A 22,261-nucleotide genomic window follows, 5' to 3' on the forward strand; every position below is an offset into this window, starting at 1 on the left:
ACACTGTTGAATAGCAATGATCCAAGAGACTCATTTGTCAGAAAAAGAACATCAAAAATTAAAAAGAGAATAGGGGGATCAGGTATACAGTTCCTCTTTTGAGAAGGGGAGGAAAAGGGGAGTGGCCATTCTTTTCAATAAATCAGTATACTTTAATCATACAGACAGTTAATGATAAAGATGGTAGATATGTTATGGTAAGAGCGACTATTGATGGTATTAAAATAACACTGCTGAATTTATACGCCCAAACGAAGACTGTATAGGATCAGATCTATACAGGGCACGGTGTTTGTAAAATAGAGCCAATCACCATTTCAGATCATGCCCCAGTCACCATGAAGATAAGTATAGGACCTAATAAACAATTCAAATACTGGAGACTCAACGTCTCAGTGCTAAATGACGAACTAACTAAGAAATACACAGAGATTTAAGAAATTACTTTGATATAAATGATAATGGCACTGTTTCCCCCTCCATCTTATGGGAGGGGGCTAAAGCAGTGATGAGGGGTAACATTATTGCCATTTCTTCCAGGCTGAAAAAGAAAAGACTTGCTCAACAGGATAAATTAGAGAGAGACATTAAGAAATTAGAAACAGTACATCAACAATCTAAGAAGCAGGAAGTACTGCAAACATTGAAAGAAACTAGACAAAAACTGGATGACCTATTAACCTACCAAACAGAGGGAGCATTGCGATTCATAAATAGGAAATACTATGAAATGGGAAACAGAGCAAGCCGCTTACTGGCTTTCCAGCTGCGGAAAGCTCAATCCAGCAGGACAGTACACAAAATAAAGGGCTCATGTAGTGGCAAGATATTAACACAACCAAAAGATATATCAGAGGCCTTTGCTACATACTATAGAAGGCTATATGAAGAGGAATCAGACCCACATAAAAACGAGAAGATTGGGTCATTTTTTGAATCAATTTAACTGGCAAAATGAACACCAGAAGAGGCAAATAGGCTGTCTTTGCCAATTACAGAAGAAGAAATCAGAGAAAATATCTTAAAACTTAAAAACAATAAATCGCCAGGGATCGATGGGTTTGGAGGGGAGTACTACAAAACATATGTGAATGAGCTGACCCCAGTTTTATGCGAAGTGTATAACCATGCACTAACAAAGGGGGATCCGCCTGGGTCGTGGTCAAAAGCAATAATAAGTGTTATCCACAAGGATAATAAAGACCCAACCCAATGTGCATCCTATCGTCCAATCAGCCTCTTATGCGTAGATTTTAAAATACTTACCTCAATTATAGCAAAGAGAATACAAAAATACATACATAAACTTGTGAAACCAGATCAGACCGGCTTCATTAATAATCGCCAGGGTGTTGATAATGTCAGGAGAGCTCTAAATTTGCAAGCATGTGCAGCCAAAAGGGATACCCCGTCAATGCTTCTCAGCTTAGACGCTGAGAAGGCATTTGATAGGGTTGACTGGACCTTTCTTCAGCAGACCCTCAGATATATGGGATTTAATAATACATTTGTCAAGTGGATTGGTATATTTTATAAAAACCCTAGATCCAAAGTCAGAGTGAATGGTCATTGCTCCGACTTCTTCCCCCTGGGGCGTGGTACCCGACAAGGAGATTCTCTGTCGCCCTCTTTATTTGCATTGAGCATTGAGCCATTGGCAGAATTAATAAGAACCAATCCCCTCATACAGGGCATATCTGACGAAGGAATGATTCAACATAAACTATCCTTATTTGCAGATGACATATTGTTATTCTTAGAACGCCCCGGTATCTCTATTCCTGCACTTCTAAATAGCTTAAATGAATACAGTGCGGTGTCAGGATATAAGATCAATACAAACAAAGCTGAAGCCATGATGATAAGTGGTGAATGGCCTTCACAATTAGATGATTTGGTCTCTCTCAAGAGATCTGAGCAGGGATTTAGTTATTTGGGTGTTACTGTCACTCCTAAACCAACACAACTATATTCTGCAAACTATAACAGACCAGTTAAAGAGATCAATCAAGATCTTACCAGATGGGATGTGTTGCCCCTGTCACTTTTTGGTCGAATAGAGTCAGTGAGAATGAATAACCTACAAGAATCCTTTTCTTATTTCAATCTCTACCTATTCTAGTTCCACAAACCACATTTAAGATGCTTGAAAAGCATATATCTAAACTCATATGGCAAAACAGGAGACCTAGAATTCGTCTGAAAATATTGATGGCGAGCAAAGAGAAGGGAGGACTGGGTTTACTTAATCTAAAAATGTATTACTGGGCAGCCCAGCTTAGAGCAATAGCAGCATGGATTATCAAAGATGAAGAGACTGGGTGGGTATCCATTGAACAGAACTCTTTACCAGGGATATCACTATCTACTCTTCCATTTCTTAGTCAGAAGTCTCAGAAAAAAAAAAAAATAGATAACATATGGGTCAAACACACACTAAAGGTCTGGAACAATGTCCAAAAACAACTGAAGGGCAATATTGCCTTGTCAAGGGCAATGCCCATACTAGGAAACATAGAATTTCTCCCATCCGTGGTTGATAAGGCCTACAGAAGATGGGCTGAGAATGGGCTAAAAATTATCAATCAATTATTTGATGGAAATACTTTAAAATCTTTTTCACAACTCCAAGACAAATTTGACTTGCCCTCAAGTGACTTATATAGATATCTACAGATACGACACTACATTACAAAGCACCCAGACTGGGATAGTGTTAAAAGAGATCCTGTTAATATTGAGGTCCATTTCATACATCATTTTCAACAACTTGTGTCAACAAAGCACCAAGTGTCTCAAATATATAAAAGGTTGATGCTAGACACATCAGATAACACTTCACATATTAAAAGACAATGGGAAATGGAGCTCAACACAATTATAGATGATGACACATGGGAAGATATTTGTACTGCATGCCACAAGGGGGTTGGTAGTCAGATGTGGAAAGAATTTGACTGGAAGGTGAAGACAAGATTCTTTAGGACTCCTTTGAAAGTATCCATGTTTAAGAATAATGCTACAAACAAATGTTGGAGAAACTGCGGTATGGTTGGGGACCATACACACATATTCTGGGACTGCCCCATAGTAATAGACATTCTGGAAAGATATCAAGGAAGAGCTGGAAAAAATCTTTGGGACTGATATTCCCCTGGACCCTTTGTTTTTTTTACTGGACAAAACACCAGAAGATTTGTTTACTAGGGACCAGTGCTATATGTTGCATATTTTGCTGATGATTGCGAAAAAGATGATCACTATTAACTGGATGAAACCAAGCCCCCCTACAATAGCTCAGTGGATACAAAAAGCCAAACAGGTCTATACAATGGAAAACATGACTGCTATCCTTCAGTTAAAGTACCTTTATTTATACGAAGATGGACACCTGTCATTCCTTACCTGAATTAAGAATGTCAATCTGACCTCTGTGTTGCATATGTAACATTAACATACATGTATCTAGCCAACTATGTGATGACCGAAGCCCAACCTTAAGGTGATTTTGTTTTTTGTTTTATTTTGTTCAGTGTGTGTGTTTATTTTAGGTTAAATGTTGTCAATAAAGTCATAGATTGCTAGTTATAGAGAGTTATGAGACATAACAAAGTACAACACAAAAAAAATGAAAAGGTCACCTTTGACCTGTTCATGCTATGAGTGCTTTTTTATGAATGTTTATCGTAAATGCCTCTAGACTTACAATAATGCACCATCTATTTGTCTGTGGTACTACTTTTATGTATTTGTTTTCAGTCTGAAAAAATAAAAAGTAAAAAAAAAAAAAGTAAAGAAAAGGCAAATCGGATGCAAAGTGAAAATACAAAATATTTGCTATGCAGTGGACTTTTGCTGCATGTCATACCCCTTGTCTCTTCCTCCCAAAATCTTGTGTGCCTATACTATTAAACTGTCCAACAAAGGCAACAATGTCATAAACCAATGTACTTGACAACAGTAGTTCTCAGTTATATAAAAAGAAAAACTACAATGCAGACATTGATGTATTTTGGCCTCACAGTTACTGACAATTTTCTGCCCATACTGTATGATCACTCCATTAATATAAGGAACTTACACACTATAACTGCTCAAAAACGAGAGCTATCCAAGCTGAATTAAGCCTGAAGATAATGGATTAAGAATTTTTAACAAACAAATATTATAGCAAGGGCCACATGCATGTAAATAGATGACTAAAATCTGTGTATGCATAAAGACAGAAATATACATAACCATTATTTTCCGCTTGATATGTAAAGCATTTGAGCCTCATTTGCACTCCCACAGTTAGCCATAAACGTAGGAAGACTCTTCCAATCAACTGGTGAGAGTGAAATCACATTTTGTTGAAAATATGAGGAAAACAATTTTGCATCCTGCAGCCGTTACCATTCAGTAATGAAATTACACTGTGGAACAAATGTTATGCAATATTGCCCTTAATCCCCTGAAACCAAATCAGTCTGGAAAGTTGGTCAGTGTAACAGCTTAACCCAAAGCTATGCACATCAGGTCTTGTGATTTATTGACAGTGCGTTATACCAGTAATGTTATTTAGTCTACTATTGAGGAGCATAATGCTACTCTCTGGGGTCAAATATGGTATGAAACCTTTATTCCCATTCAATAGTGGGACATTTTAAAAAAATGTCCCACTATTGAAATACGTATTACTAACTCAGCTAAGACTGTTAGCTGCTTCGTCTTACAGATGAGGACTGGAAGTCAGAATTACCTTCAAAGTAATCCTGAAGGTATATTTATGTATAAAACATCCGGTTGAAAAGAGTGCGGCTACAAAATCAAAAATACCTTTTTTCCATCTTACCTGTTGTGTCGTTTCTCAGATATCATTAAACTATACCTCCCTTATGGTGCTCAAAATGTGAAGGAAACACATTTTAAAACTGAACTGCAATATATCGTTATGGAAATCATGACCTGGTTACTCAAAATAATCCACCAAGCTTTTAGTGATCCATTTCATGTAGGAACTACTTTCTTTCAAGTGAATGTTTTTGGCACCATAAGCGTAATTCCACTATATTCAAGCGAATGCAGAAAAAATGGATCTAAATTAATAAACACTACAGGTAAGAGGGACATTATGTGTTTTGAGATTTTGGGGTGCAGTAGCTGTCCCTTGAAGAAAAACAACATATCAGCTTTAGATTAGGGTTAGGTTCATCTACCAACTAGAATGGCAGTGGTTCAAAGCCCAACCCTTGCAGTCAACATTTCTATGTTTTTTTGGTCAAGACCTCTATCATTTTAAACATTCAGATGGTCTATGTATGTATTATCTTTTTATCTATAGCACACGGTCCCTTTTACACGGTTGTCCGCCCAATGGGGTTTCCTCTTTTTTTCCCCCCATTAATCGTGAGGTTTCTTTGGGAGTTTTTCCTTGTGCCCTGCAGGGTTCTAAGGACAAAGGGTTTTATATGCTGCATGCACGGTAAAGCCCCCGACACAAACGTGTAATTTGTTATAGTGGGCTATATAAATACAATTTCATTGATTGATTGAATTAGTAAGTTGCTCCCGTAAGCATGAAGCCATCTACAGAAACGTTGACTTTAATTGAATGTTTTATGTCAACAGATTTCACATAACTGTATTAGGTTAGTTGAAATCAATAATATTAAGTTTAAATAAAAAGTAGGTTCAATTTCATATTATTGCTTCCAAATAACCTAATAGTTATGTGAATTATTTTGCCATAATACATTTAATTAAGTCTTATTTTTCCATTTTTTTACGTGTTTGGTATTGAAGTGTTTGTAAGTGATTTGGCTAAATCATCTAATTGATATGTAATGTAATACTTGTGAATGCTTACAATAAACTGCTCCACGTCCCTCTCCATGCCTACATTAGGCAGATCTGGCATCATGTGGGCGACTACTTTGAAGCCGGCATCCTTTGAAAGTTGAAAAGACTCGCATACAGCTCGCACCGTGTGGCCTCTGGAAGAAACACATGTACAAAAGTGAAATTATAAAGCCTGAAGGTGGAATGGAAAATAAATGATCCTACACAAACACCATCAGACACGCTGCCATAACATCATGTCTGCTTTCTTATCTCTATCTGTTCATTCCCCCCCCAAACCTACTCACCTGTTGGTGTCTCGGGCCACGTCTTCATACACACTCTGCACTCCGATCTCCAGCCGGGTACAGCCGTAGCTTAGCATGTCGCTGAGGTGTCGCTTCAGGCAGTAGTCGGGCCGCGTCTCGATGGTGATCCCCACACACTTTGTGTTGCTGCGCTCCGAGTATCTGCAGCAGAAAATTAACCGCTATTTCCGTTTTGTATAATAACTTCGCTTAACATGATAGAATTAGTACTGCGCTACAAGTCCCTGCAGGGAAAACTACTATATCTGCTCGTAATATGATAGAATTTGTAATTTCCTACATTGAATGGGTGAGCAAAATCAAAATCAAAACACAGCTACTGTTCAAATGCATTTCTTTCCAACTAATTCAATATTAATACGGAAGATGTATACAAGGTCCAAGAAATCTAAATTAGTTGAAGCAGGAGAGCGCATTTGAAAATAATATTAAAAATAGCCTTCCTGTGGGTCATCCAATTTCAGCATTTATTGGTTGAGAACTCTTAACATTTTGGCAAAATAACTAAGAATTGAAATGAAGATTCATTTAAAGAGCTTATAAAACACATACACGTTTTCATAAAAAGTTATTTACTGGCCCTGATAATAATAATAATAATAATAATAATAATAATAATAACAATAATAATAATAACAATAATAATAATAATAACAATAATAATAATAATAATAATAATAATAATAATAATAATAATAATAATAATAATAATAACACCAGAGAATGTAAAGAAAGACAATAGCAGTACGAAATACATTTCACTTTATTATCATTTCTGATTATAATCTAACCGGAAATGAAAGTCTGTTAATTTACTTATCCTAGGAATACACATCATTGGATACATATAAAAGAGGTCAGACAAAAAAAAACCCTATTGTTAGGAACTCAGATGTTTATAACAATCCAATATGTTTTCCATCGTCTGCTTTTTGATTCAGAGAGTTAAAGTTATTTCCTCAATTGAATGAATAAGTAAAAATCCTTAAAAAAAAGGTAGGTATTGCTTTTATTGAGACCTTTGGGAATATTTTGAAGGTACATAAAGATGAAGTATACATCTTTCGCAGGTGTATAATCTCTGAGACTCAAATGGAAATATGATATGCTTCCTGCTTTGATATTTAACCATATGTTAAATCTGACTATTTAGCCTTTCTGATGACGCTGGAGTGTTCTATATGCCGGGATCATTAAGCAGCATCTATTTACTTGCTGTGCACAGCTCATTATCCAGACTCTAACCTCACATTAAAGGACACACTAATGCAACACTCAAACAAGAGGGATGGGAAGACAAATGTTTGTAATGAAAATGTGAAATGAGACATTAATGGGTGTTTACTTTGTGACAAAAGCAAGATAAATACCTACACTGTTCAGTCATTCAGAAAACTCATCGGGGGTGTAGATTATTGCATATGATAACAATTTATGTTATTATTCCACTTTGTTTACTTGTTAGTGTAGGTAGGTATCGGTCACTTTTGCCGCTATAATCAATATTTTTGTAACAACATTGGATTTAATGAGCATTATGTGTATTATGAAAGCATTCCCTTGCAGTTAAGATCCCTTAAAATAATCTAATCAATTCCCTTAAGCTCCACAGAGCGTTTCAGTGGCTTTCAGCTTGTTGTTTTGGCTTGGATAGGTGTTTGCCAACATGTTCACCGTATCACAATATCCACACTTCTAAGAATTGGATGACAGGGGTAATTTGCTTGGATTTCATTATAAAAACATGCAAATTTATTGTAGTACATTTTCCTTATGGGAATTATCGTGAATACCCTTAAATGAGAGAAGTTTTATGGCTTGCTTCATGTAGAGTAGTGAAAAAATAAACCTTTATTGAAAGTAAATAAAGGGTATCATGTCAGAGAAAATACACTTTCTGTTTTTTATTTTAATTATACTTTGCAGGATGTGGGGCATACTATTTGTTCATAATTACCTTATTTAAATGCGTTAGATTTTCACTAAAACGAACGTCAACACAAAAAAGACTTGATACTTTGATGATTATTGAAATAATATCTTAGATAGGAAATATTTTGGCCAGGTATAACGTGACGTGACATTGACAAATTGGTGCCTTCTGTGTTCTGATCAATGTACACTTTGTCTAATAATATAATCATAATGGTGAATTTATTGTTTTTTCAACCAGAAATTTCTTTCATATTACTGTCCCACTGAAATAGCAGAATACACTTTATGGTCTGTTTATTTATCGTAAGTAATGTCCATATTCAAACACCTCATCGCATGTTTTCCTCTTAGTAAAGCAAACAATAATAGTTATATACTCTACATATTTAATTAGTGTGTATACATATCTTTTTATGATAATATGCATTCCCTTGATTTTTACTGGAGTATAGAGAAAATTGAAATAAGTTTCCCAGTGATTGTGTAAATTATCCACCCACACACATACTTTCCACTGAGCATGTCATATTATTTTAAATGGCATACTTTTCGATTATCAGACAATAACACAGTACAGCAGTCCCAAACTGTGCAACATGAGTCATCATTAATCTCCTCTCCACAATTCAACGCCCTAAAAAAATAATGGAAAATAATGTGCGCTGTATGACCATCAAACTGATTCTCGAACAGTGGGACTGGCTAAACAACAATATTATATTGATATACGAGGCTAGATAATGTTGTTGATTTGTTTTTATTTTGTAATATCCTAAGTGTCGTATTACTTTAACGGTTTTAAAGGCTGCAGATGACTTTTTCTGAATTTTCCAGATTGCTCTAGCTGATACAAATATTTGCCTTTACCATTAGTTATTCTGTCCACAATACTGGTTATCTATCGAATTCCTACTATTTTCCAAAAGCATCAACCCCACAATATAGTCACAAAATCAATACATTTATAAAAAAATACATTTTGTTTGTGGTAGGATTGGTCTATTATGGTGTATGCCAAGTTATTCTGTATAATTATATTATGTATACGAAATTGATATGTATATATTTACTGTTTATTTTCTATTTGATTTAGCTTTTGCAATGCTTGTGTTTGCATGCTGCTACAACAAAAATGCGATAAATTAAATAAGTGCTATTTAATCCAATCTAATATTTGGTCAGAAATATTGCAACATATGATACTCCCATAAGACAGAAACCCTGACCCAAGACTCCTTAAAGTACACGTACCGTAAATGTGAGGGAGGGAAAAAACAACAATTGTGTCGAGCATTATAGTGTGATTTGTTGAATCAGTAAACTGAATCTATTCTAATAATTGGTCGATAGATCTTCCAATATATACCTGATTTTCCCCATCTCCAGCCTTCAATAATAGGCTGCCATTCTTAACCCAGATATCTCAGACAGCAAGTCTGACTGAAGAAGGAAGTATGTAGAAAGTCACTATAGGTAGTCATTTGAAAACGCGTGTATGTATATCTGAAAATATTCATAGAGAACATACAAATACCGGGGCAATAAATGTGGGGGGGAAATAAATCCATCAATAAAATGTTTGATTCAAGATTATTTCCTTCAAGAAAGGGATCTTTAAAAAGTTATTTTTTCTAACAAAATAACTTGCTACTGATCAAGCCTTATTGGGAGATCTGTTGAATCAGTAAACCAAATCCAATCTAATCAAATGTAATATTTTGTCTGTATGATCGTTATTTTTAGTGTGCCAATCAGGGGGTCTGTGGTTAGATCACACCTACTGCTGATAAAAGTATCAGCTATATACAGTCACAGGTAATAACATCTAAAAAAGGAGCAATAAAGGAGCAGCTAGATGTAGAAAGTGACGCAGAACCGTCCCCGTCATTCTTTAAATGTAATCTCAAGAGCTTCATCTCGCCTGACTCCTCTTCTAACTTATTTGAGTCACTGATTGAAATGCCCAAAACAACACAAGGCAGTGAGCAGACTGTCACCCCCCCTCTCCCCCAGCTGCTCCAATGACCATTAGCTCCCCTCATGCCGGCGCATATTCCTTCTGGTTCTGTATCTGCTGGCAATAAATGTCCATCTTTTACAGTCTGCTGGCTGATTTACACCAATTACACGACGTTATGCTCGGAGAGGACGATCAGATTGTATGAGATGAATCAATAAAAAGTCTATTATCTCAGGCGATTATTTCAGGGTATCTCGCTGCTGCGATCAGATCGGGCGCCGGGTTGAGCAGCATGGTGACAAACATGACGCTCGGCCTGCACACACACACACACACTTTCTAGGAGACACACACACGGAGCAGAGATAAGGGCTGTCCCTAACCAAACCCCCTCTCTCACAAACTGAGCCTCCACAATTACCACAATCAGAGCATCTTAACGAAGATAGGCAAACACACACACATACGGTGGCCAACACACACGGGAGGAGACACACAAACGGTCCTCTCGGGGTCTTATCGGACTCTAGGGAATTAAATAGCCCCCGCTGACAAACAAACAGCCAGCCCTGTGAAAAAGCCATTATTTGGTCAAATGGTCTGTATGACGTCTTCAACAAATGGCTGTTTCTACTTTGACTTTGAAGCGTCTCCAAAGAGGTGCGACTCATCCATACTAAGCAGGCGTGAAGCTAAAATCTTTTAAAGCCGGCCAAACTCGCTAAGTGAGAAATCTGTGGAAGTAAGAGGAGAGGACTTCTGGAGAATGGCCTCACTTATTCTCCATCTGGATGTGAATAGGTTCATTCTACAGCTCAAGACGTGGAGATAGGTATCATATGTTCGCTTCCTAAAAGGGTTTTGAGTTAACTCATGGTGCGTTTAATGGAGAGAGGGTTAGGGTCATGGATGTAAACACATTATGGTGTGAACGCTCATATAACAGTGGTACAGTACTTCCATGTTACATGGAAGTTACAGAAAATCATTTGCACTTATGGTTAGGAGGATGAGTAGGGAAAAGACAATTATAGTCACTGATCTTTTTGTTTATTTATAAAAAAAGGTCAGGAGAGAAACTAAACGATATGTTGAATTTTCAATTAGTCAAATTACGATAAAAAAAACCAAATATTGTATGCCCCTTAAAAGTGAGGACTGCCTGTGTTTTGTCTCACTGCAAATACATACAGCCTCAGAAAAAATCAAGAGACCTCTTCAGCTTTATCATTTTGCCTTGTTTTATTATTTATAGGTATGTCTTTGAGTTAAATTATTTTATTTTTCTTATTGTATTCTATAAACTACTGACAATTTTTTCTCTGTGTTGGAATTCAACAGACACTAGACTGGCTGCCATACATGTAGAGAAGATTTAAGAAACATTTGGAGTGGTCTCTTAATTTTTTCCGGAGCTGTGTGTACATCAAATGTAATTCACTTTAAAGAAAAAAGGGATGGAAGATTTTTTTTTACAATTCTAATGAAGAAAACGGTAAAAAAAATATATATGTGTGTATTGATACATACATATTTAAATACATATTTTAACCGACACATTTAGAAAATATCCTACGGATTAATTGATCTAATTATTTTACGGCAATAAAATGTGGAAAATAAAAAACTGCCACTCTGCCTTTCAAAATTAGGCAATTCACTTATTTTTATATTTCAGTTCATGTAAATAAAGCTGGATTATGTATTCTTTACTGTCAAATATTATTGCCTTTGGGAAAAAAGCTAATTAAATGAATATTGGTGAAATTTGACAAATGGTAGAAGAGCTCTCTCTGGTGGAGAACGACTGTACTTAGAAATTCACTTAGACACAAACCAAACCTGAGAGGGGTTAACCTTTTCAACCCAGAAGAATAAAGAAAAATATTAAAATATTGTCAAAATTGCCAGTCAATGGGCTTAAAAATGTTATCAAAGTAGATGGATACAGAGATAGATACTTAATTGATCCCAAATTGGGAAATTATTTGGTTGCAGGCATGCAAATCTTTAAAAAAGGTGGAAGAAAGTAAATAAAAAATAGGGAAAGTGAACTAAAACAATAAATAAATAAAAACAATAAACAGCAATTCTATAAACATACCTACAGTATGAAGGACATGAACCACAAGAATACTCAATATAAAATGTTCTAGATCATTGAGACTGTTCCATAATATATTACACTAGCAGGAAACATACAGTATATACATATGGTAGTATATAAATGAAAATGTTCATGGCTGTTCATGGTACTGGAGGGAAGAAAGCAAAATGATGTAGCAGTGAGTTCTCCGCCAGCCAGAAGTGAGTGTTATTAACTAACTAACCCCATGTGTTGTTTGGTACTGCGTCTCATGTACAGAAAATAATTGCTCCTGTATTGAGCTGCGTTACCTGACGGCCTCTGCCACGCTGTTGGAGGTGTGTCCTGATAGGGCGTCGTGCAGGTTCCTGATGAAGTAGTCCCTGTACTCCTCAGCCAGAGCCATGAAGGTCCCGCCCATCACGATGAACTCCACCTTGTCCACGCTGTGTCCCAGCTGCTTCAGCTGCACGGCACAAACAAAGACACACACAACTTTTTACCACTGATAGCAAATTTCACAGGTGGAAGGAAAACAGACACGCATCAACACTAGACATTTCACAGTGTTTCTGAGAACACTGTAGGAGAGAACTCTTATTAAAAAGGAGTCAGAAACCTGCATGGGGTTTAACCGGCTAATATAGATCATCAAAACATCAACTCCTACGGAAAACTAGTGAAAAACAAAAAATACATGGTCATTTAATTCATAAAAAGAATACATGATATTCTGTCCTTGAAAGGTAATAAAAATAAAATAAATAGTGATTCCTCTCGGGTAAAATAAGACACAAGACTAAGTGAATGGATGCAAAGATATAAAACCCTATAAAATAAAAGCAAACGTGTTCAATAAAATGTAAACCGATGATAGTAATAAAACCTTCATAATTATAGTAAAGGGTCACCTTATTAAAAGACCAACTAAAAAGGAAATGTTGCTGTTGCTATTAAAACTGTCAAATAAATAATAAAAGTGAAAACCCTTTAAGACCAAGAAAATAAATAAAACAATATAAAAGTAGGTAAAAAAAAAAAGACTAAAAGACCATTTAAACACGAGTGTGTCGCTAATAAAAAGCTAATCTAAAAAGATGTGTCTTTAGCTCATATAAACTCATCACCTGCAGAACCTCTCTAAATTATACCATAATACCAGTACAATTAGAATAATATGTTTTGTTTGTACAACTAACAGTGCAGTGGCAATGGGACAGAGAATTTCTCTAAGAAAAGTTTTCTACATTAATAAGCCCGATCGATTAATAACTTTCAGATCAAAGTGGAGTCATACTTAAAACAGCGATTACACATAAGATCGACCAGCCAAAACTAAATGAAAAAGATGGGAAATTGGGATTCAGAGAGCACACACTTTCACATCAACTGTTTCTATAATGGATGCTCTGCTCTGCTGCATTAGACTAATGTAGCACCCCATTTGAATAATGGCATAATTGGGGTCAGGTCTCGGCAGGCGGGTAAAAGCCATGACACTCATTATTCTACACTAAATATATTATCAATGGGTATGATTTAAACGTGTACTCAAGCAAAGAAGATCACAGCAAAGAAAATGATTTGAGGATATGGCAAAGGAAGACAAGTTCCCACCTACTTCAACTCTAGCCTGGCTGATGAAGAAAATACAATTCTAATTTCTTTAAAAAGTTTTAGGCTTGTATACTATAATGGCTAATGTACTTGCAGGATTCATGCGGTTATGAGTTTGTATCTTCATGGTTTACTGCTCTTATTGTAAGAGACTTTGAATAAAAACCTCAGGTAAATAAAATGATATGTAATAAACAGAGGCAGATGTGTCAAAGCATTACATGTATCTCTGTCTAGAAGCCCATGCCTATATTCACAAACCATTATAAAAAGATAGAAAATGCAAGTAGAGTAACACTGACCTGCTCCACCCGGTGTCTGGTCTGGAGGTAGGGGTCATAACGGGCTCGGATTGCTCTCATGGACGTTGGCTATAAGAAAGAGAAAGTGACAAAAAATGATTTAAAAACAGACAAAACAATACTTAATACTACAGAATAAGGACATTGATCTAACGCAATTGTAAAAAGCATATTGTATTCAGTCTTTACATTTCGTGACTTTGATAGGCTGGCATATCTTAATGTACGCTGCCTTCAATTCTGTATATTTATATTGTGTATTCAATAGATTTACTCTGTAGATGTATGTAGGAACTTTATCCTAATACTACAGCTTGTGTGGTGTTTTAACTGCCGGGAATTACTTGGCTGACGCACTTTACTGTTTTGATATGGTACTGGTTGTGTTGTTAACTTAAAAATGAATCGGTAGGCTTATATTCAGGTGTGGAATAATTCAATTCATTTATTGTATTGTTGTTGTGCATAATAAAGTCCATTTCCATTCTTTGCCTTAACAAACAAACAAACAAACAATCCATTGCGATATTCACACTGCGGTCAAAAACCATTTGCCCTTCCGGGGTCAGACACACCCAACACTGTGACAACACACCTTAAACTAAAATATGACCAGAATTATAATGACTCTTAATATGTATATTGTTTGATTGATATGTATATATATTTACTGTTTTGTTTATCTGCTACTGTTGATATGCACATCTTAACTTACAAATTCTATATTATTTTACTTGTAATTCATGTGAAATGTGTTTGGTTGAACTCTCATTCAATATATATTGTGATTTCCTTACATTATTGACATATATTTCCATGTTAAGCACTCTGTGACTATGTGATTAATGTCTACATATAAAAAGCTTTACTTGCTTCCTGAGGTAAAATAAAACTACCTTACCTCATATCCAGTGTATGACTGTGTGGAGTACTCAAAGTCTGAGTCTGGTCCTCCAGGACAGTAGCTGCCAGGGTAAAGAGAAAGAAAAGAAAAACACATTGCTGAAATTTATTTTCCTTTAAAAAGCAATAACAAACAGATCCCATCTTTAATGTTGAATTCACAAAGATAAATGTGTCAACATGTAAATGAGCATAGTCTTGCAAGCACTGCACAAGTATCAAGTAAAACATAAAACTTAAATATGCAAAGACTCTTGTTTACTTACACACAGATGTTGCCTGTGAAGCTGATGTGTGGACATCGATGCGGTTTGCACATCACAGCAACCACTGCAATCTGGATAGAAGAGACAAGGATTTACTTGAGTTATTTTCTGAATATAACCTGTGTGAAAACATTATTGACAATACCCTTTAGTATGCTGACATTTTCATGCCTTGATTGTTTCACATTCCTAGATAAGAAAACCTTCATCATGCATCGTGAATACAGCATGAACTATAGAAAACAAACTAGAAACAAACAAAAAGACAAGATGTAAAGTAATGTAATATTACACATGCAAACGCTGTAAATATTTACACACACATTTTCCCTTAGCTTAAGGCACATTATTAGATAAAATAAATTTGAATAAAAACTATTTGTAAACAAATCAAAATACACGTGGGCCTCAGAGAGATCTTAATTTGTTGGACCAGCAAATTTTCCAGATCCAAGTCCAGTAAGTTCCTTTTAAAAGGACACACAGAATGCTTAATGTACCCAATGCATTTGATCTGTTTGGTAACAGCCTTACAGAGCTCAGCATTAAACTGCAGACCCCAAGTCAGAGGGTCAGAAGAGAGCTACATACCCCACTGGCAGTGCGGATGGGTTTGGCCTTCAGTTTTGGCACCAGAGCCCGACGGTACTGTGGTGGAACCGCAGCGATGATGTCCACCAATCGAGGCTGTGATTCAAGTCCATATTTAGCTGAAGTCTTAGTCTTCACTCTTTAAAAATAGAAATCATAGAAAGACACATCTTTAATTATGAATTATAATTGAAATATATTGATCTGTGCATGTGTTTTTTACCCATACAGCTTGTGTTTAATAGTTATTAAAGGCTTGAGCAGTATGATGTTGGGACTTAATTAAGCAAAGGGCAGCATACTTACTTGTTGAGATTAATATCTTTGCCCTCTTCATGGGCTTCAACCAGCTGGTTGATAACATCAGCAATGGTCATCATCATCAGCTCAGCCCGGCTGAGATCACCTAACAAAGATGATCATGGTATGAGATTACTTCAGTACTTTTATATAGGCAAATGGAGTTCAATAAACCACACAATCCAGGTACATCAAACGATGATGTAATGTAGCTTATATTTTGAGCAGCAGTAACGCTATAGTTTATGAAACCCATTGTTAATACCTGTATGAAAACATGCCTTAGCACGGGAAAAATATGTAAAACTCGCCTTGAAATTGAGAAAATGTACGCAGTACAAATTATATCGATGTCATCGGGTTTAAAGTATTGGGAAGACTTGTTAGCATAAGCTATAAGCTAAAGCCGACCAGACCCGTTTAAAAAGTAATTTCAGGTATATTTAACACACTCACTCTTTTTCTTTGGCTTCCCCATTTCTTCTTTGAGGCACAGCGTCTAAATTCCAACGGGTGGGTAATTGTTGGCAGAATTACATCTGTTTTATACTCCAGAAGGCTGTCAGAAATAGTAAACAACTCCACGTTGCTCCAAAACAAGGCTTATCTCGTACGGTAACCGAAACTGTCGTAAAATGGCGTAAATGCGTCTTTCCACTTTTAAACGGCGTATTATTGGACTTTATAAATATGTCACGAGGACAAAACAGAGCCCCCGTTTACCAACCCCTGTATAAGCTACATAACTATTTATTAATGATATTGTTCTTTATTTTTCTGAACCTGTTTAGGACAAATTTCCAGCGCACTTGTAATGCATGTGGGTCCACACTGTGGCGCTAAACTCCCCCAAACCAAATGGGCAAGTGTGTGCAGAGCAGAGCGCAACAAGGGAACTTGGAAGCTCGCTAAATCTCACAGCAAATCCCTTTAGCTCGAGCTGACATGGCTTGACTTATCACTGAGGGAAGTTTCAGGAAATGCAACAGGTGGAGGAGCCGAGGGAATGAACCGTGTACTGTCGTAAGTGTTTTGTTAAACTTACAGATAGAAACCAAGGTTATATAGCAGACGTAACATGGTTAGTTACATTTATAAGGGTAATTATAAAACACATTTGACCCCTCTCTGTGTGTTTGCTGTTATCCTGCTCTCGTTAGCGTCCCGGGCTAGCTGCTGAGTGTACTTCAAGGTGCCTGTGGGAGTCGGACAGGGAAACAACTGCGCACACTTTCACACGGTTTGTCAACTTCTCTTTAGACTTTGTACTTTAGCTTGACGTTTTAATAAGGTATTTGGATTTGGTTTTCGCATACATAGTATCATATTAAGCAGAGACTAGCTTCTTTATGTTTAAATACTGGTATCTCACGCAATGACGCTCTGTACAGGTCTAACAAGTATCTAATTTTGATTTAAGGACACTCTGTATTAATTTAAAATGTAGTAAGTACAACTACAGTACCTTATAAAAGTTAAATACTAAATGTTTTATACTTGTCCATTCATTCATTTGGCACAGGTCAGGTGCCACCATGGATGACAGCCTGAATGACTCCAATGTAAAGGTCGCTGTTCGTGTGCGACCAATGAACAGGAGAGGTGAGTTTAATGTCAGGGAAACCTTGCGACACTTCCAGCAGTTACAGTTTGAGTCACAAAAGACAGCCACTTATTCCGTTTGTTTTCATGCTCCAAACAAAGTCCTTTTCAACACTTCTGTCCAGCTTTAAATGGGCTCCCTTGGTTCGAGTTCCTTTCTTTGGAAAAGCTCTGAAAAGGTCCATTCTGTTCCTCTTTGGAAAAGTCTTGGCTGGAGTGCTGTTGGAGTAGAAATGGAAAAATATTGAAGGGACAGTGACATCATATCCTTACAGAAAAGGGACTTCATTTACAGTGTTGTGGACGGCACCCAACAAACATTTGTTTCCACGTTTCCACCAACAACATCTCCTTTAACGTCATGTCACCACTCCAATTGGCTTTGCAAAACTACAAATATGCCTCATTAAGTGTAACAGTGGAAAATCTCACATAGCACATGCCCTAACTCCTACTCTAACAGGAAGTTCCAGTGCTGTCTCAGCCTGAAAAGCCTTTATCCGCAGGTAGGAATGAGGAAGAGTGGCTGCTTTTCCTTACTGCCTGCTCAGAGTTGTAAACGGGTTGTAATATTTGCACAGGCAAGTCCTGGATGAATCACTATTTCCTGCTCCCTGTTTGGCATTATGTGTTACACACAAACACAAACACACACACACACACACACACACACACACACACACACACACACACACACACACACACACACACACACACACACACACACACACACACACACACACACACACACACACAAACAAACACACACACATATTTTATGCCACCTGTTATTCTGTGTTGACAGTTGTGTCAATGACTACTAGGGAAAGTTATGATGACCAGTGTAAGCAGTACATGCTCTTTAAACTCTCTAAGCAGCACACTTTGAAAATTTGAGAGCCATTTTGCAACTAATTTACCATATTTTGTAAGTCTAAAAATCTTAGCTGTTCTAAGTGGAACAGATGTACTGCAGGGAAAAGCATGTTAAATGTTATTTAAAAATAATGATATAATCACTGTTTTATTCCAGAAAAAGAACTAAAGACAAAATGTGTGGTAGAGATGGATGGGAGCCAGACGGTTCTGCACCCGGCCATCATCAACTTGAACAAAAACGACTCCCGGTAAGTTTCACACACCTGTTTATCAAATGTATAGACAGCTGTGTCATTTTCCTGTACACTTTTTATGGATTTAATTTGTTTTCTGCTGAAGCACTTGCTACTCATTATTTGTTCCTGGGCTATCCACAGTGAGGTCACCATATGTTTGTCTTTGTCTCTTTCTCATGAGACATCTCTTATGAACATGGCAGGGGTTGGAGCCTGTTTAAGTCACATGACTTGTGTAGGACCCACATGCATTTCGTGCCTATTATTGGACACTAAAATGATAATGGACATGGAAACTGTAGTATTTTGTTACTCCCATTGTGCTAGTTTAAGAATAAACATAAAGGTTTTTATTTTGATGCAAGATTAATTAGACCTATCTGACAGTCAGATTTATGTTGTAGTGTTGTGATTGTCTCAGAAAGTAAACAACAAACAAAGTAAAAAAGGAATTTATTTTAAACTTTTGCCCGCTTTGAAGTCCCTTATGTGGGCAAACTCGTAACTGAACTCCTTGTTGTATAATTTAAATTTAGGTTGTAAAACTCTAAATTCAACACTGCAACAGTTTACACAGATTAATTTCCTCCAAAAATGAAAAGTAAAAAGTAAATAAATAAAAATATAGAAACAATAATTTAGAAATTACATTAAAGCAACAAATATTTTTTATTACATGAACAAATCAATTCAAGCGCAGTAACACGTGAATTGAATTAGGTGAACACACTGAGCTGAACTCAGTTCTATGCAGCGGCGAGCTAACAGGAGGTGTATACTTATACAGTTATTGCAATATAATACTTTCCTTTATGTCATTCCCTCAGGATTACTGGCAGAAGAGTTAATAAACACTCTAACCAGCCTGTCAAGTTAACACCCAGCTGCTTAGAAGAAGCTTATATCTCACCCTCACCACACCCTTTCTCCCTCTATTACTCCATTACATTTTTCCTCCTCCCTCTGTGTCCTCTCTGTATCATTTCTCTCTTTACAAAAGGTGTGTCTGTTCCAGCTCAGTCCTGCTCAGGTAGCCAAATTATAATCCAAAGGAATGATGACAAAGGAGAGGACAATGTTAAGACTTAAGAAATAAACGCACAACTTTCAGTCCAGTTGCTGTGGACATTTGTCTTTGGTTTAATTAGGGCTGTATGATTTGGACAGAAGGTATTTTTGCGATTTATTTGACCAATATTGCAAGTGTGTTACGATTGTTTTGCATTTAAATGGTCTGCAAAGGCTACAATCCCTGTGTTCCCTCCAGAGGGAGTTTCAGCTAACCAATCAGAGCAGACTGGGTTCTGGTTTCAGACAGAGGGCGAAAAGAGGTGCTGCAGCACAGGCAGTATGAGAAGAATAAAGAGCTTTCTGAACATTAAAGCATGGAGACATGTCCCAGTAGAGGCACAACATACTTAATGAACCTGAAAATGTGCAGAATAGGGCCCCTTGATGTTTTTTACTGTCGTATCTAAGAGAATCAACCTCCCAGTGTAAAGTAAATTACCACAAACTAACACAGAATTAAGTATTATTCCAGACCTAAATGCAAATTAATCAAGCAGTGCTATGTCGAAATGTATAAACCAAATTCTCATTGAATGCCAAATTAAATGGTTCTCTAATTGAAACCTTGTTTGGACAGTAGTTTAACAAATATCCGCAAATCACAAATCTACTGGATTTTCTCTGTCTTTTCTGCAAAACCCTATAAAGTCTCTATCAAAAAAGTGCAAACTGATGCTGAAAAGTTGCAATATTTTATTAAAATGATGAACCTGGAAATTAAATAAGGCCCCTTTTAAGAGGATCGGTAACAAATATGTTTCTTAAGTCCGCAGAATACTGGATATCTCTGCAGCTCAATAATACTTTATTGAAAGTGATATTTCAACACATATTTAGCCATTCAAAAATAATGTGCTTCCTTCAATTTCGATATAGGGATTTCAATAACATTTCTATTAATTTGCAGCTTTAAGTTTAAGATGTCAGAACACACATTAGGTTAGTGCATCAAAATAGCCACAGAATGACATGTCCATTGATTGTGTTGAATTGAAACCGTGCCCTGGGCCTGTGTTGTATGTCTCCAGTGTTTCGCTGTTGAGTGTCCTCTCCTCGGAGCAGCACAGGTAGATGCTCCTTGGAGGCTTTCACCCCTTCTCAGGTTACCTTGTTCAGGAAATATGCTAGTGAATGAATCTCTGTCTTTGTAGAAACAGATAGTGTCATATTTCATAGCTCTCCTGTGCATTTTCTGTGTGTGTGTGTATGTGTCTGTCTGTAAATATTCGTATGTCTTGACACGTTTCAACTGCGGTCTGCTTCAGCTGTGGTATGCTTCAGCTGCGGTATGCTTCCCCTTTGGGGATCAATGTGAACAGGTTTTACTGGTTCATAGCAACACCAACAACAACTCCATGATCCCAGAGCAGCACAAGGGTCTTAGTGAAGCAAAAGGGAGAGGTCAACTCATTTTAATCAGCCGCAAATTATTTTTAACTGGGAAGCTTCAGTTTTTACACTCTTGATTAGTTTCCATCTTCTATTACGAGCTAAATCAGTGTCCCAGAAAAGCTTTGTTTGTGGGGTGAGTCCCAGCAGCAGCAGCCAATTCCACACGGTTTGTGCTAAGTCAGCTCTCTGCCTGACAAGTTAACAGGATAACTGCATGAGCCTCAGGGGGTGTTAATATGTTACGGCCCCCTTCGTGGCTGCAAGCAGGCACACAGCAGGGGCTGTCAGACTCTCAACATGCTGGAGATTAATAAAGCCTTTGGATCTGCTTTAATAACTTTAAAGCAGGCCTGTACGACTATAGTTTCATGGGTGAGATTTTATTGCACATGCTGTTAACGGACCTTGAGTTGTTGCTGGAATATTTATCAGCAGCTGCAGAATAATGTTTAGAAAATGAAGTTGAGAGCCTTTCTTATCCAAAGGTTTGATAAAAGCCCCACTTTATCTGTTTGTGGAACGTGCAGAATTCGTTATATGCAGAATCCCCTCGGATGGGCTATATATTATCCAATCGGACTAGTGTAGTTGTGCAAGCCTGATTTGTTGTTGATCCCAGACTTGCTGACCCTCCTTCCTCCTCCCTCTGCTTTGGTGACTCCTTGGAGCTGTGAGGCTCTGCCAGTTATCTCAGGAATGTCCTCGCCAGCCCAGGAGAGGACGGGACTTAATGTTACTCTTTCATGGACCAGCCAAGTCGCACATAGGGAGGCCTTGTTTCATTAAGGCCCCCAGTGTGTGCGTGCGTGCATGCGTGCGTGCGTGCGTGCGTGCGTGCACGCGTGCGGCTATGACTACATTTGCAGTTGTTTTTTTTTAAACCCCCAAATTGATATTGCTCCCTGAGTGAAGACCGTGTGTTTTGAGTTATGTGGTACTGCACTTCAAAGGGAGCGTACTTGGAGACTCGGC

General features: G+C 37.1%; 2 protein-coding genes across 8 annotated transcripts in view; one reads left to right on the plus strand and one right to left on the minus strand.

Annotated features, from left to right (window-relative positions):
* The window catches only part of elp3 (elongator acetyltransferase complex subunit 3), a 33,095-nt gene extending 16,320 nt beyond the window's left edge, over window positions 1-16,775 (minus strand). Inside the window, exons 1-9 of the mRNA XM_063902160.1 lie at window positions 16,566-16,775; window positions 16,116-16,215; window positions 15,810-15,948; window positions 15,219-15,289; window positions 14,951-15,014; window positions 14,050-14,118; window positions 12,442-12,596; window positions 6,129-6,290; window positions 5,849-5,975 (exon numbers count right to left, since the gene is read on the minus strand). Coding sequence (XP_063758230.1) covers window positions 5,849-5,975; window positions 6,129-6,290; window positions 12,442-12,596; window positions 14,050-14,118; window positions 14,951-15,014; window positions 15,219-15,289; window positions 15,810-15,948; window positions 16,116-16,215; window positions 16,566-16,587 — 909 coding nt within the window. The 5' untranslated portion in view covers window positions 16,588-16,775. The remainder of the gene's footprint in view (window positions 1-5,848; window positions 5,976-6,128; window positions 6,291-12,441; window positions 12,597-14,049; window positions 14,119-14,950; window positions 15,015-15,218; window positions 15,290-15,809; window positions 15,949-16,115; window positions 16,216-16,565) is intronic.
* A 189-nt stretch (window positions 16,776-16,964) lies between these two features.
* Window positions 16,965-22,261, plus strand: part of LOC134876909 (kinesin-like protein KIF13B) — a 41,692-nt gene continuing 36,395 nt past the window's right edge. For 5 of the 7 annotated variants that reach the window (XM_063902152.1, XM_063902156.1, XM_063902154.1 and 2 more), the window contains exons 1-4: window positions 16,969-17,132; window positions 17,270-17,349; window positions 17,632-17,711; window positions 18,745-18,838. In XM_063902152.1, coding sequence (XP_063758222.1) covers window positions 17,645-17,711; window positions 18,745-18,838 — 161 coding nt within the window. In that variant the 5' untranslated portion in view covers window positions 16,969-17,132; window positions 17,270-17,349; window positions 17,632-17,644. Of the gene's footprint in view, window positions 17,133-17,269; window positions 17,350-17,631; window positions 17,712-18,744; window positions 18,839-22,261 lie in introns of all 7 variants that reach the window. The other 2 variants (XM_063902159.1, XM_063902157.1) reach the window with 2 other exon arrangements.

Source organism: Eleginops maclovinus, chromosome 15 (genome assembly GCF_036324505.1).
Source record: "Eleginops maclovinus isolate JMC-PN-2008 ecotype Puerto Natales chromosome 15, JC_Emac_rtc_rv5, whole genome shotgun sequence".
In the NCBI taxonomy this organism is placed as follows: Eukaryota; Metazoa; Chordata; class Actinopteri; order Perciformes; family Eleginopidae; genus Eleginops; species Eleginops maclovinus.